The sequence below is a fragment of the Idiotropiscis lumnitzeri genome, chromosome 2 (genome assembly GCF_059441095.1).
Source record: "Idiotropiscis lumnitzeri isolate Australia: NSW breed Sydney's pygmy pipehorse chromosome 2, RoL_Ilum_1.0, whole genome shotgun sequence".
NCBI classification, from domain to species: Eukaryota; Metazoa; Chordata; class Actinopteri; order Syngnathiformes; family Syngnathidae; genus Idiotropiscis; species Idiotropiscis lumnitzeri.
The window spans coordinates 26,101,514-26,116,363 of record NC_142392.1 but is presented as its reverse complement, the minus strand read 5'-3'; the positions used below and the strand labels follow the sequence as shown (position 1 = coordinate 26,116,363).

At 41.8% G+C, this 14,850-nt stretch overlaps 1 protein-coding gene across 1 annotated transcript; it reads right to left on the bottom strand.

Moving 5' to 3' along the window:
- Window positions 1-8,842: 8,842 nt before the first annotated feature.
- Window positions 8,843-10,205, bottom strand: LOC148342116 (uncharacterized; the record flags this gene model as incomplete). The annotated part of the gene is made up of 1 exon (XM_088288065.1): window positions 8,843-10,205. A coding segment is annotated over one exon (1,113 nt), but the record flags the coding sequence as incomplete, so codon positions are not given.
- Between the last annotated feature and the right edge of the window lie 4,645 nt (window positions 10,206-14,850).

Sequence of the window (14,850 nt, the reverse complement as noted above, 5' to 3'; positions counted from 1 at the left end):
GCTCTCAAAGTCCTTACTTTGTTACGTATGTTTATGATGTATTACTTTGTCACATGATTGCTTATGATGTGCCGCCCCTTTCATCCCTTTTATCCTTTGTAGCCTCAGAATAAAATCACTTCTTCCACACTGTCAGACGAGACAGGTTGTGTGCAGTTATTCCTCTGTCAATACAGAAATTCTGGTTTGCTGATCCTGTAAATAGTTGGACGCGATACTACTGCTGCGTAGTACCACTCTGCCAACATTGATTAAACAAAAAGCATTTTTCAAATGTATGTAGAAGTACAGTGCATAGATAAGATTGACTGGGATTGTAGTCATGGTGTTTACTGATGCATTCATATGCTAAATTTATGACTTAGTTTAAATGTAAGACCTCAAAATTGCACACATAGTATTTTCATGACCCACACTCTCATTCAGAACAAACAGATTCAGTCTGCTCAGGTCAAACTGATGACAAACCAGATAGCACTTCATGGACAAATACGACAAAACACATTCTCCACATAGGCCATAGAAGATACAAACATAAAGTTGGGCCGGGGAGGACGTCACCGGGACGCGATCAGGAACACCAAAAACACAATTTGATCTGGGAAAACATACACCACACAATCTGTACACTGACGAGATTACAGGGGAATGTGAGCAGGAGAGACGGAGAGACTGCCGCCTGCCTGAGAAGGTCAGCCTTGGACGTGGAACGTGGACCGGGGGAGGGAGCAAGGACGACCGATTCAACCTACATGACCCTTGACATAGAAAACCTCCGATAAAATGTGAGGCTGGGCTGAGATCAGCGCAACATTTTTCGATTGGGCTCGTCCGAGTACAGTTTCTCGTCAGATTAAGAAAAAGCCGCCCAGATATCTGTCTTTGTACTATTTCCTGAACTCCAGAAATCAAAGAAACTAAAATATCGGAACTCTAATCAGCTGTTGTTGAGTCTTTATTTGACCCTATTCTTCTTGAGTACAAAAAACGAACACGCATTGGAGGAAGTTTGGCTTTTAAGATTCATTTACTAAATGTTTCTCATTTTCTCAGTGGCTCAACTCCAACAGTGTATATAAAAATACACTTCATCTGTCAGCATAGTTTTGAAACATAATGACATGACAAACTTAATTTCTTTAGCAACATATAAATACCGGAATATGTAAAATGTTAAATAATCAGTTCGAATTTTAAAATGGGGAAAAAAAACACGGAGTTTACCCCCCACAAATGGTTATTCTTTGGCATATATTTTCGGCACTGATTTCATTTGGCATAAACAAATGTTAAGCAGACCTGCAAGTAAACGGCAATATTCAAAAATAAAACGGCAATAACCTTGAACGATTTCCCCAAACAACTTAATGTTGTGATGCATATTTTTAACGATAGAAAGTCGTTCTTTACAAAGCAAATCAGAGTAAAACGTGTACAAACCTGCTTCGTTCTCTTCTTTTATTCCACAAAGTTCCACTTTGTACTTGGGTGTCGTTCTTTCACACATTTTCAAACGTCAATCTCAACAAATCCGCACTTGATCTCTGCTTGGCGATAACTCGCGTGCTTCTCTTTGTTCGACGAGATGAAAGGAAGATGGCGTCGTCTTTTCAAAGTCGCACAGAAAGGATTTCCTGTTCGGCACGAAAGCGGAAGAACAGGACACACCCCGCTGTGATATGATTGGCTGTTGGCTCTGTGGAGCACTGTCACCAACTCACCGACAGATGTCGCCATTTGCGATGCAAATCATTGTTATCTTCTAAACATAGAGAAAAACCTAAGATGCACATAAACATTTTAGTTCCCAAATATGAACTTGCGAGATGTATTGAATTTTACTTTTGTTGCTGGTTTTGTTTTCACATCTGACACCATGTTGTTGGTTGGACAGTATTCCAAATGTATTTCTCTATTATTCACAGTTGACATGATAAAGTGAAACTTTATGTCAACATATTTGCCTTTTTACAGGGTTTTTCGCCAGCGACGTGGTTGTGAATTTTAAATTAAAATACATCACTGTTTTATTCTCTAAATGTTAGAGTCTTAAAAAATGGTTTCAGTGTTTATAACTTAACTAACTTAAATATTTCATTATTTGTTTCAGTATTCATTAAACTACGGTGATTCATTATTTATTTCAAGATTCATTAAACTGTTTTAGTAATAATTTAGTATTCAATGTTTACTCGTTACTGTAGTTACTTTTTCAATATTTGTGTCACTATTTTGTTCAATCTTAATATTAATATTAATAAGGCTTTGGCCTTACAGCAAGCAAACCAACTTGGTGTAAGGCCTCAACCGCAGAGAGAAGAAAAATGGTCGTGGAGGAGGTGCGCCGCCAGGAAGAGGCTGAAAGGTCTGCAAAGGCTGTCTCGCTTGCCAAGCAGGGACAGTGGATGAGGTGGGAAGGCCTGGAGAAAAGAAAGCTTGGCTGGAGGGATCTCTGGGAGATGGAAGCTAGCAACATCAGCTTCATCATCAGAGCTACCAATGACGTGCTCCCATCCCCAAAAAACCTCCACCAGTGGTATGGCGAAGATCCAACCTGTGCCCTCTGCCCAACACCAGCAACTCTCAAACACATCCTGACTGGTTGTAAGACCAGCCTCACACAAGGCCGCTATACCTGGAGGCACAACCAGGTTCTCAAGAGCTTGGCAGCAGTGCTTGAAAGCAAGAGAATTACCATCAACTCCTTGCCCTTAAGAGCCACCCCTACCATTACAGCACCAAAATTGGTCAGAGAGGGACAGAAAAAGCCCCACCATCCTTTTCTCAAGACAGAAGTTGGTCAGCTAACCAAAGGCCCGGGATTGGAAGATGCTGGTCGACATAGGTCAGCAACTAATCTTCCCAGCAGAGATTGCAGCCACCACCCTAAGGCCAGACTTAGTGCTGTGGTCCCCTTCACTGAAGGCTGTCTACATTGCAGAGCTGACAGTCCCGTGGGAAAATGCAGTTGAAGAGGCCTATGAGCGTAAGAAGTTGCGCTACACTGAACTGGCGGCGGACGCACAACAACGAGGGTGGAAAGCCAAGGTCTATCCCGTCGAAGTTGGATGCAGAGGGTTTGTGGCCTCATCAACCATCAAGCTGCTGAAAGACCTGGGCATCCATGGACAGGCTCTGCGGCACACAGTCAGATCGCTCTCTAAAGCGGCTGAAAGAAGCAGCCAGTGGATCTGGATGAAGAGGAAGGACCCCTCATGGGCTCATAGATCAGCAAAATGACCCCCGCACCCCCTCCCCATCCCACCACTAATCTCCGTCATCCCACTTGAGTACCCAGGGCAGAACCATCCACCACAGTTGATTGGGCATGGGACACAAGCGCGGGCGTGATCAACCCGCCGCTGGCCACCATCGATGAGGGTGTCTAGTGATAAAGGCCGAAACACCCAGTGATTTGATGGAACACTACTGACGATGTGTCCCAAATTGACATCTCTCCCATCCCAACCATGAGACACAAGCCCCATGCCACTCTCAACAGCAAGCCTAACCTCATGCGAATACCATCTATCGGCACAATGGACAGTTTACCATCACGTGCAGTGTTTTATGATTCGATATATATATATATATATTTATATATATATATATATATATATATATATATATAATTTTTGGGGGACGAAGAAATATATTTCAGAAATACGTGATTAAAGCGTGACATCATCAGAAGGCGCGAGGGCCACCGAAAAACCCTTTTTTATCTCATCTTTTGGCGGATCATATCAAATATAACGAACTAAATGGTATCAACATTTTAGGCTCAGAGCTGACTATCACTCAGTTAGCAGACACGGGGAGGACATGCAAACTCCACACAAGATGGCCGGAGCCGGGATCGAACCCGATCAGCTCCGGCCATCTTGTGTGTCCTCCCCGTGCCTGCGTGGGTTTCCTCCGGGTACTCCGGTTTCCTCCCACATTCGAAAAACATGCATGGCATGCCGATTGAACACTGTAAATTGCCCCTAGGTATGAGTGTGAGCGCGGATGGTTGTTCGTCTCTGTGTGCCCTGCAATTGGCTGGCAACCAGTTCAGGGTGTCCCCCGCCTACTGCCCGAAGATAGCTGGGAAAGGCACTACCCCCACAACCCCCACCCCCGCGACCCTAGTGAGGAGAAGCGGTTCAGAAGATGGATGGATATATATATATATATATATATATATATATATATATATATATATATATATATATATATATATATATATATATATACAAGTGGTGTCAGAAAAACGTGTTTAATCCAACACCCCTCTTTAACGGCGTCAATATTTTTAATGAGCGATTACGACTCATCTTGGCCTAATAAACAAAGTAGTCCTATGACGTAGCACTGACGCTTGCGAGACCGGAAAAAAAACATCAAGCATGCGAAATTTAGGACACGCCTGCATGGGCTTGCTGTGGGGATTTTTTGCCGGTTTATAGAACTAAAAGCATCATGGCGATTGGTAAAAATGACGCAAATTCAATTCTGAACGGCAATTTTTTTTTTAACTTACCTCATGGTGTCATTGATAAGAGCAAAGTCATTTGTGTGTATTGCCATCGTGAACTGAACTCCTATCGCAGCACGTCCAGTTTAAAATACCATTTGATTGCCAAGTACACCGCTGATGCCAATTCTCCAGCCCCTTGTCAAACCCAGGCATCCATGGATAATTTGCAACTGAAACCGATGGATGGATCAACTAAATTGAGACTCACCAAAGCCATAGCGAAGTCGGTGGCCACTGCGTGTAAGCATCGTGGAGGACGAAGGTCTGGCTGAAATACTTCGCATTGCGTCTATAGATATCTTCAATGTAACCCTCATTCAAGATTTGCAGGAAGCGGGGAAGGCGGAAGCGGTCGCGCTCGCGCTCATCGTCAGGAGAACGTGATGATGTGACCTCATTATGTGCTTGTGATGACCCCCAGTGGTCTTCATCACCCTGCGATAACTTCAGCTGCTGCTTGGAGGCTCCGCCCCTTTGTTGTCCTCACTCTCACCCTTGTTTTCATCTTCAGTCTTTATAGGGACACAATTCAGTGGTGACTTGTTGATCTCCTCCTCCTCCTTTTTTATGTGAGTCAAGTCTGGCTCCTCTTTCACAGAACAGAGATAGTAGGATAGTAGGACACAAAAAGACAAAACACACATTTGGTTTGGTCAAGTCAAACCTCAGGCGGTGACTTAATTGTTTCTACTTTGCTACCTTGACTTGTGCCTGCCTCACATAGAGCAATGCGTGCCACCCGGATTTGGACCGGTCCATGGGGTAGGGGGGAATTTCACCAAATTAAACCTCCCTTTCATAGCAGCACGGCAGTGATAATCGAGCATTTAAATACATAAACACCCAAAAAAGGCCAAAAAATGGACAAAGCTGCATAAGGGTGATTTTTTTTTTTTTTTTTTTTTACATATGCTTTAGGAATGTTTATATTTGAGAACGGTGTTTTTTTTGTGTCCACTGTGTGAAGGTTCATTTGTTCTGACATACCTTATGATCCTAGGATCTGGTTTTTAGGAGATGTTGATATGATTCATGTGGATTGTCACAAATGTAATTTGTTAGCCAGCACTGCTGGGAAAAAAATAGTACTCGTCAATTGGAAGTGTGAGAAGTCACCATCACAGAGTCACAGGTTGAATGAACTTTCTTCTTATTGTACGGCAGAAAATATTTTGTTTGGAGTTCGGAGGAAGCCCACAATCTTTGGAAAAATCTGGGGAAATTTCCTTTACATTATGCCAACGTTGTCTCCTACCGGGTAGCATTTCTGTACTTGACAGGGGTTGTTCAAATATTTTTGGTTTAGCGGTAATGTAGCATAATATCTATTTATTTATATTTTTCATCTTGACCCTTAGTTGGATTTTTATACTTGCAAAAAAGATGTTTGATTGGTTTGTGTGTATGCTGTTTTGATGTTAATAAAAGCGAAATAAAAAAAGGCATTTTCCTCTATCAAATGGATGTGTTGATGCATATAGTTAACGATAGAAAGTTGTTCTTTACAAGCAACCAAACCTTGACCCAGAGAGTCTCAACAACTATAGCCCGGTTTCAAATCTTCCGTTTATTGCAAAAATTCTTGAAAAGGTCGTAGCGCAACAACTTAATGAATATATGACTGCTAATAATCAATTTGAACCTTTCCAATCGGGTTTTAGAGCCGACCACTCTACTGAGACGGCCCTTGCTAAAGTTACTAATGATCTTCTCAGAGCTATGGACGCCGACACCTCATCAATATTACTCTTACTCGATCTTAGTGCCGCTTTTGATACCGTTGATCATAACATATTATTAAAACGCCTTGAAACGTGTGTTGGTATTTCAGGTTCAGCGCTTTCTTGGTTTAATTCGTATCTGTCGGAGAGGACGCACCGTGTAATTCATGGCAATGCGACTTCGGATCTTTGTAAGATCACATGTGGAGTTCCGCAGGGATCGGTACTTGGACCTCTATTGTTTAGCATCTACATGCTACCGCTTGGTGATATTATACGGAAATATAACATTAGTTTTCATTGTTATGCTGATGATACGCAATTATCCATGCCGTTGGATATAACGAATCCACGTGATTGTGATAAATTAGAGGAATGTCTTGCCGAAATTAAACAATGGATGTCTTTCAATTTTTTGCGTCTTAACTCAGATAAAACCGAGATGCTCATCATTGGACCAGCGCATCATCAAAGACACCACTCTGAGTATCGATAAATGTAATATTACCCAGAAGGATTGAACAAAAAATCTCGGCGTTATTTTTGACGCAACTATGTCATTTCAAATCCACATTAAAAATATTACTCGGACTGCGATTTTTCATCTGCGTAACATTGCTAAATTTCGCCCAATTCTATCAACTTGTGATGCAGAAATCTTAATCCATGCGTTTGTTACGTCTCGCCTCGACTATTGTAACGCTTTGCTCTCGGGTCTCCCCATGTCGAGTATTAAAAGTCTGCAGTTAGTTCAAAATGCAGCAGCTAGACTCTTAACTAAGACGAGAAAGTTTGATCATATTACCCCGATATTAGCCAATTTGCATTGGCTTCCGGTCCACTTGAGATGTGATTTTAAAGTTCTGCTACTTACTTTTAAAATATTGCACGGCTTAGCACCTTCTTATCTCGTTGACCTCGTGGTACCATATGTTCCGTCCCGAAACCTTCGCTCACAAAATGCTGGTCTTTTAGTGATCCCGCGAGCCAAAAAGAAGTCCGCAGGTTCTAGAGCGTTCTCTATTCGGGCACCAATGCTTTGGAATGCACTTCCCTCAGATATTAGAGGCGCCACCTCAGTAGAAATGTTCAAAACACTATTAAAGACGCATTTATACTCTTGTGCATTTAGCTGAAATATTTGTTGGCCTGTTTACTGCCGCTTTTTTTCTTTTTTCTCTTTTGTTTTCTTTTCTGCCCCCTTTTCCCCCGGCTGGGGGATTAGGTGACGGTGACCCACTAGGAAGTTTAAGGCATTGACCAACTGGGCATGCACCTGTTCCAGTGATGTCGTCTTCCTGCAGCGTGACATTTGATCAATTTATTTATATACTTTAGCATCTAATTTAATTATTTGTTGGCCTGTTTACTGCCGCTTCTTCTCTTTTCTGCCCCCTCCTTCCCCTGCTTGGGAATTAGGTGATGGGGACATGCTTTGAAGATTACGGCACTGACGAACCGGGAAGGGACCTGCTCTGCCGAAGTCGTCTTCATGCAGCGCCTCTTCTGATTTCCTTATATTTCAGAACTTTGTTGAACTACTTGTTGGCCTGTTTACTGCTTCTGTTCTTTGTTTTTTTTTCTGTTCCCAATTCCCGGGCTTGGGAATTAGGTGATGGTGATTCACTTGGAAGTGGCTGTTCTGAATTTACACCAACTGACCGGAACAAGATCGAAGGCTCATCCTCGGATATGCTGCCATGGAGATTACGGCCCTGGATGAGGACCCACTCCACTGAAGTCATCTTCCTGCAGCACTTCTTTTGATTGACTCTCAGATTATTTCATCTAACATTGTATAGCATCATTTTATGTGTCAAATGTTGCCCAGTTGGCATCCATTGCAGCCTGGAAGGGGGATTCCCCCATCTGTGGTCCCTTCTCTAGGTTTCTCACTTTTCCCCTACTGAGGTTTTTGGAGTTTTTCCTTGCCCTCCTGGGGGTTAATATCAGTGGATGTCGATTGTGGTTATGTAAAGCCCTTTGAGACTGTCTCTGATTAAGGGCTATACAAATAAAATTGACTTGACGTGACGCATATGCATTCCCATCACGCTAGTCTTTGGGATTTCCCTCCAAAAGTCCCCCAGAGGGAGAGCAGATGCGTCTCCCCGTTGATACGACCAGTCTACTAGTGACCACCTTAAAATACTCTCATACCCTGGAAGGTCACTGACCTGGCGAGAGAATTGCCACCACCATAAACAATGCTCAGGCCTATTTTCTATCTCTTTTATTCAGAAAGTGAAATATTAAATGTATGTGAGGGGATATTTGAAGACTTTGAGTTTTGTTCAATGGACCATACCTATACGACCCAGCCAAACACACAGAGAAAACCAGCGCTGACTCCAGTCGCCATCATGTTGCCAACTCCTGACATACCAAAACCTTTGAGAGAAACTGAGCCGATTTGCGTTTCTCTTTCTGGTTCTTTTCATAGTTCAACTTCTAGTTTAGTTTTTCACCTTTTCACACTGCGTAATGAAGGCCAGTTGAGCAAGTGGAACAAGTGATTTTATTGATGACTGTGGAAGGTACCGATTTCATAAGCAGTTTCTTCTCACACCTTTTCCATTAAGTACGATTAAAAAGACAACTGAAAAGCATAACGTTAACAAATGTTATTCCAGGCAAAAGCAATTAATTTTATTTACATGTTTGAAGTAAACACACACAAAAAAAAATCATCACTCAGACACAATGGTTCTTCTGGCAATGATCACATTGGCTTAGTGTCAATAAAAGAGCTATGCAAAACTAAATTTATCATATTTCATTCAAAATCACATTTACATCTTACCACAAAGAGTCAGTTCCTTCAGTTTTTTGTTTTCTTTTTTTAAGCTTCAAGGATCGCTGCTATTCTCACCAGCACAATCGTGTCTCTTAGCACTCCGTTTAGTGGAGAATTTTTTAGCACAAACGCTGCAACTGAATGGCTTGTCTCCACTGTGCGTTCTTGTGTGGATTCCTAAATTTGACTTTACAGAGAAGCTTTTGCCACAAACTGAGCAGGAAAGGGGTTTTTCTCCACTGTGTATTCTTCTATGTTTAGTTAAATCTTGCTTTTGAGAGAAACTCTTGCCACAAACTGAGCAGGAAAAAGGTTTTTCACCACTGTGTGTTCTTGTGTGTCTTGTTAAAGTTGACTTATTCAGGAAGCTTTGGCCACAAACTGAGCAGGGAAAAGGTTTTTCACCACTGTGTGTTCTTGTGTGTTCTGTTAAATATGTCTTTCTTGAGAAGCATTTTCCACAAAATGAGCAGGAAAAAGGTTTTTCACCACTGTGTGTTGTTGTGTGTTTTGTTAAACTTATCTTATGAGAGAAACTCTTGCCACAAACTGAGCAGGAAAAAGGTTTTTCTCCAGTGTGTGTTCTTGTGTGCCTTGTTAATTGTGCCTTTTGAGAGAAGCTTTTGCCACAAACTGAGCAGGAAAAAGGTTTTTCACCACTGTGTGTTCTTCTATGTTTTGTTAAAGTTGACTTATCAAAGAAGCTTCTGCCACAAACGGAGCAGGAAAAGGGTTTTTCTCCAGTGTGTATTCTTCTATGTTTAGTTAAATCTTGCTTTTGAGAGAAACTCTTGCCACAAACTGAGCAGGAAAAAGGTTTTTCACCACTGTGTGTTCTTGTGTGTCTTGTTAAAGTTGACTTATACAGGAAGCTTTGGCCACAAACTGAGCAGGAAAAAGGTTTTTCACCACTGTGTGTTCTTGTGTGTTCTGTTAAATATGTCTTTCTTGAGAAGCATTTTCCACAAACTGAGCAGGAAAAAGGTTTTTCACCACTGTGTGTTGTTGTGTGTTTTGTTAAACTTATCTTATGAGAGAAACTCTTGCCACAAACTAAGCAGGAATAATGTTTTTCTCCAGTGTGTGTTCTTGTGTGCCTTGTTAATTGTGCCTTTTGAGAGAAGCTTTTGCCACAAACTGAGCAGGAAAAAGGTTTTTCTCCAGTGTGTGTTCTTGTGTGCCTTACTTAAGACTTTGGAGAGAAGCATTTACTGCAAACTGAGCAAGAAAAAAGTTTTTCTCCACTGTGTGTTCTTGTGTGGTTTGTTAAATGCGACTTTTGAGAGAAACTCTTGCCACAAACTGAGCAGGAAAAGGGTTTTTCTCCAGTGTGTGTTTTTGTGTGCCCTTTTAAAGACAACTTTGAAGTTAATGAGTCTGTGTGACATGCCCTTTCACCTTTGGCTTGCCCATCATCATCATCATCATAAGTATCATCATCGTGATGAGCATCTGATAATGTGTCCTCATTATGTACTTGTGATGGTCCCCATTGGTCTTCATCACCTTCTGTTGTCACGTGACTACTTGAGATGCTGCTTGGAGGCTCCGCCCCTCTGTTGTCCTCACTCTCATCCTTGTTTTCATCTTCAGTCTTGATTGGGACACCGTTCACTGGTGACTTGTTGATCTCCTCCTCCTCCTCCTCCTTTTTGATGTGAGTCAAGTCTGGCTCCTCTTTCACAGAACAGAGATTGTATTCACTGACGTCTGTCGGACACAAAAAGACAAACACACATTTGGTTTGGTCAAGTCAAAGCTCATGCGGTGACTTTGTCTTATATTGTTTCTACTGTGCTACCTTGACTTGTGCCTGCCGCATACGGAGCAATGCGTGCGACTCCAACTTGGACCGGACTATGGGGGCATTTCACAAAATTACGTCCGACGATGTAAACCTCCTTTTAGCAGCACAACAGTGATAAACGAGCATTTAAAAAGGAAGCACGTTGCGGCTGATGCCCTATTTCATTCCTGACATAGTCACAGACGTTTCTGGAAGCGAGCTGAAGTTAGCACACACAGGCTATTGTGTGCGTCTGATGGAACACCTGTTGTGGGACCCTAACATATTGATGCAGACCACTGGGGGCCATCGCAACATAATGTCATTGATAAAATAGGAATCCTTCAAGTGAAATATGTTTACAAGTATTTCATTTTGCATTTAGAGATAGTTTCATCGTGGGTACTTTTTGCTTCCATTATAATCTGGATCCGTAAAAGAATTAAAGGGGCCCTGGAATCAGAGTGGCTATTTATTGCATGATTTACGTTTGTTTGTTTTTTTATCCTGCTAGTACATTCCGACATTCCCCTTTTTCCTTTTTTTAAATAAAATTTCTGTTTCGCAATCAAATTTAAAACAAAATTATGTTTGAAGAGACAAAATCCCTTCACATAAGCATTAAGCAACAACACTTTCACTCTGACTTTCATGTTGACATATTTGAATAATGACTGTTTATATTAAAGTTATCCAATACATATTCAAATTAGACTAAGGTACACCATAATATTTTAAGAGTTCACTAAATTATTTTGGAACTGCAATGATGCTTAACTGCCAAAGGGTGTCAGGAATGAGTAACAAAGGAACACAAGACCTCCCACTGATACATCATCATTGTCATTTGGATAAATTACCAGGAACTATGAGATGCAAACCACCTGGGCCACAGGAACTTTATTACCAGGAACTAAATGTTCCTGGACTTGTTGGTAGAAAAGGGGGTTTTGACGTTCTCCCTTTTTAAGCCCATAGTAAGCCAAAGATGCAGATGCATTCCTTGCAGCATGCGCTTGTTCACTGATGAGATCCGTGCAACCCTGGATGGATGCATTAAATGTATTTTAAATGTTTGGATGAAGTGAAACTATGCACACGTGCACAAAACAGTGCAGAGCCACCCGAGGTTCATTGACTCTCATTCGACGAAGCCAGTACAAAGTTAATAAATAAATAAATAAGACCAATACGTACTTGATTTTTTTTTTTAAAAACGTAATATTTATTTAATTTATCCACTAAAATTGATCAACCGCCATTGATGTTTTCGCCGCAGTGTGCACATTTTTTAGAGTCGGGCAGAATTCCTTCCGTAAGGAATTGCTTGAACAAGATATAAAAACCAGAAAATGTAAAATGTTAAACGAGTTCAAATTTTATCCTGGGAAAAACATGGAGTTCACCCCTCACTATTGGTTATTCTTTGACATATATTTTCTGCACTGATTACATTTGACATAAAAAATTGCTCAGCAGACCTGCAAGTAAAAGGCAATAATAAAAAATAAAACGGCAATAACCTTGAACGATTTCCCCAAACAACTTAATGTTGTGATGCATATTTCTAATGAAAGAAAGTCGTTCGAAACAAAGCAAATGAGAGTTAGACGTGTACAAACCTGCTTTGAGTGGCACAACACGAGGCTGGTTGCAAACTTCGTCCAGCAGTTGATGATGTTGCTCGTTCTCTTCTTTTATTCAACAAAGTTCCTCTTTGTACTTGGGTGTCGTTATTTCACACATTTTCAAATGATAATTCCAAAAAATCCGCACTCGATCTCTGCTTGGCGATGAGTCATGTGCCTCTTTTCGTTAGCGGCTAGCTAGCTAACAAGCTAAGCTAACTACGCCGAAAAGCATCAACGCGCGAAGATGAGGTTATCGGGACACAAAGACTTAATGAATTATGTCGTAGTCCTTTAGAGTAGCACTGGACATCCTTTGAGAAAATTACAGTCAGTTCCACACTAAATCAGAAGAATTTAGCGGTGGGTGTTTTTGTTCCGGTGTGGACGGGTCGGTGGATGTGGTCGAGGTCCTTCGGAAGCTGCGCGCTTGCTAATGACGTCATGCTTTAAGCACGTATTTTTCAAATATATTTCTTTGCCTCTGTGTTTGTTTTAACACCTGGCTGTTCTCTTTTAATATATATTCTATGTAATATTTTAATTCGGTTGATAAAAAAATGTAACAAAAATAATTAAAATAACGCCACAAAAGCGAGTCAGCTCCGACGTCACTTCCTCCCTATGCCCGGAGAAGCCGCTGCTGGAACAGCAGTGGGAAGGTTACGTTTCTCCTACGGAACGAAGCAACAATGCTGTGGTTCAATCGGGCTGCAAGATTGTATGGATATAATGTCTGCATATACTAGCAGTGCTTCTCAATTATTTCACGCCCGCCCCTACCAAGAAGAAAAAGATTCGCGCCCCCCCACCACCAATTTTTTTTCTGTCTTTGTATATTGAGATTAGATTGTCAATAAAATATCCCTTAACTAACCTACATTGATAAGAAATATAGTTTCGAGAACTATTATCGTGAGGATCTCGAAGCTCAGTACTCTGTTGTGCAAATATTGATGAGATGACAAATATTTGTCATGTCATGTCATTATCCACACCGCTTATTCTGAACAGGGTCGCGGGAGGGTGCTGGAGCCAATTCCAGCTGACTACGGGCGAAAGGCGCACTACACCCTGAACTGGTCGCCAGCCAGTCACAGGGCAGACATAGACACCGTCACTGAGAGGGAACTGAACCCACGCTGCCTGCACACAACTCAGGCGAGTGTACCACGACACCATCAGTGACATGATAAATATTTACTAATACGTTTTTTGCCAAAAACTTTATTAACATTAACAAACACAGTTATTAATACGTACATAATATAGAAAAGACAAAAAGAAGAGCCAGGGGGATTTTAAACAAAAATTCTATATGAATAACATAAAGCAACAGCTTTTGCATTGTTGGAGTTGAGTCACCGTGGAAATGAGAAGTATTTAGTAAATCAACTTTTAAAAGCCAAACGTACGCCAATGCGTGTTCGGTTTTTGTACTCAAGAAGAAAAGGGTCAAATAAAGACTCAACAACTGATTAGAGTTCCGATATTTAGTTTCTTCCATTTCTGGAGTTCAGGAAATAGTACAAAGACAGATATCTGGGTGGCTTTTTCTTAATCTCACGAGAAACTGCACTCGGGCGAGCACAGTCAAAAAATGTGCACCATCTTTCAGCCCAGCTTCAGTTTTTAGAGGAGTTTTTTATGTCAAGAGTAATGTAGGTTGAATCGGTTGAATCGGTCGTCCTCGCTCCCTCCCACGGCACGGGTCAACGTCCAAGGGAAGGTCCTCCCCAGGTTAGTCTGGATAGTTGATTCCCGTCTGGTCCCCAAGACTGGCACGCCAAGGCTGGCCTTCTCCGGCGGGCAGTCTCTCCGTCTCTCCGTCTCTCCAGCTGGCATTGCTCTGGAATCTTGTCGGTGTGCATGTGTGCGTGTGTATGGGCACATGTATATTAAAGGATAATGTAAATGGCAGTCAACCTGAAACAGAACAAAGGGTGGACTGCTAGGAGCCACTTTTGTGATCCTGGCATGGAAGTCCATTGTTTCAGAGGGGTCTCGTTCACACCTCCTGTGGTGCAGCTGTGATCCAATCTTCCTGCATTCCTCTCCTGAGGGCCTTGTCATTAGCATGGTCTAAACTTCGGTTACACTTAAAGGATTTCATACTTTTGACTATTAAAGGAATATAAGAGTTTGAGCTTAACATAGTTCATTAGATGTTGGTGCATCCAGTGTATGAAAATGTGATATTGTAAAATGCTGAGAGTGTGACTGGAGAAGCGAAACTGGTTGCGGGGGTTGTGCAAGAATGGAATGTTTTAGAAGCAGAAGGTGCTGAGCGAGACGAGATGACTCCGGGAGCATTGGCTGAAGGAGCGGCCATCGGGGGATCGCACGCAGGAGGAGCCACGGGATTCGGCGGGAGGAGAAAGACCAATGAGAGCGAG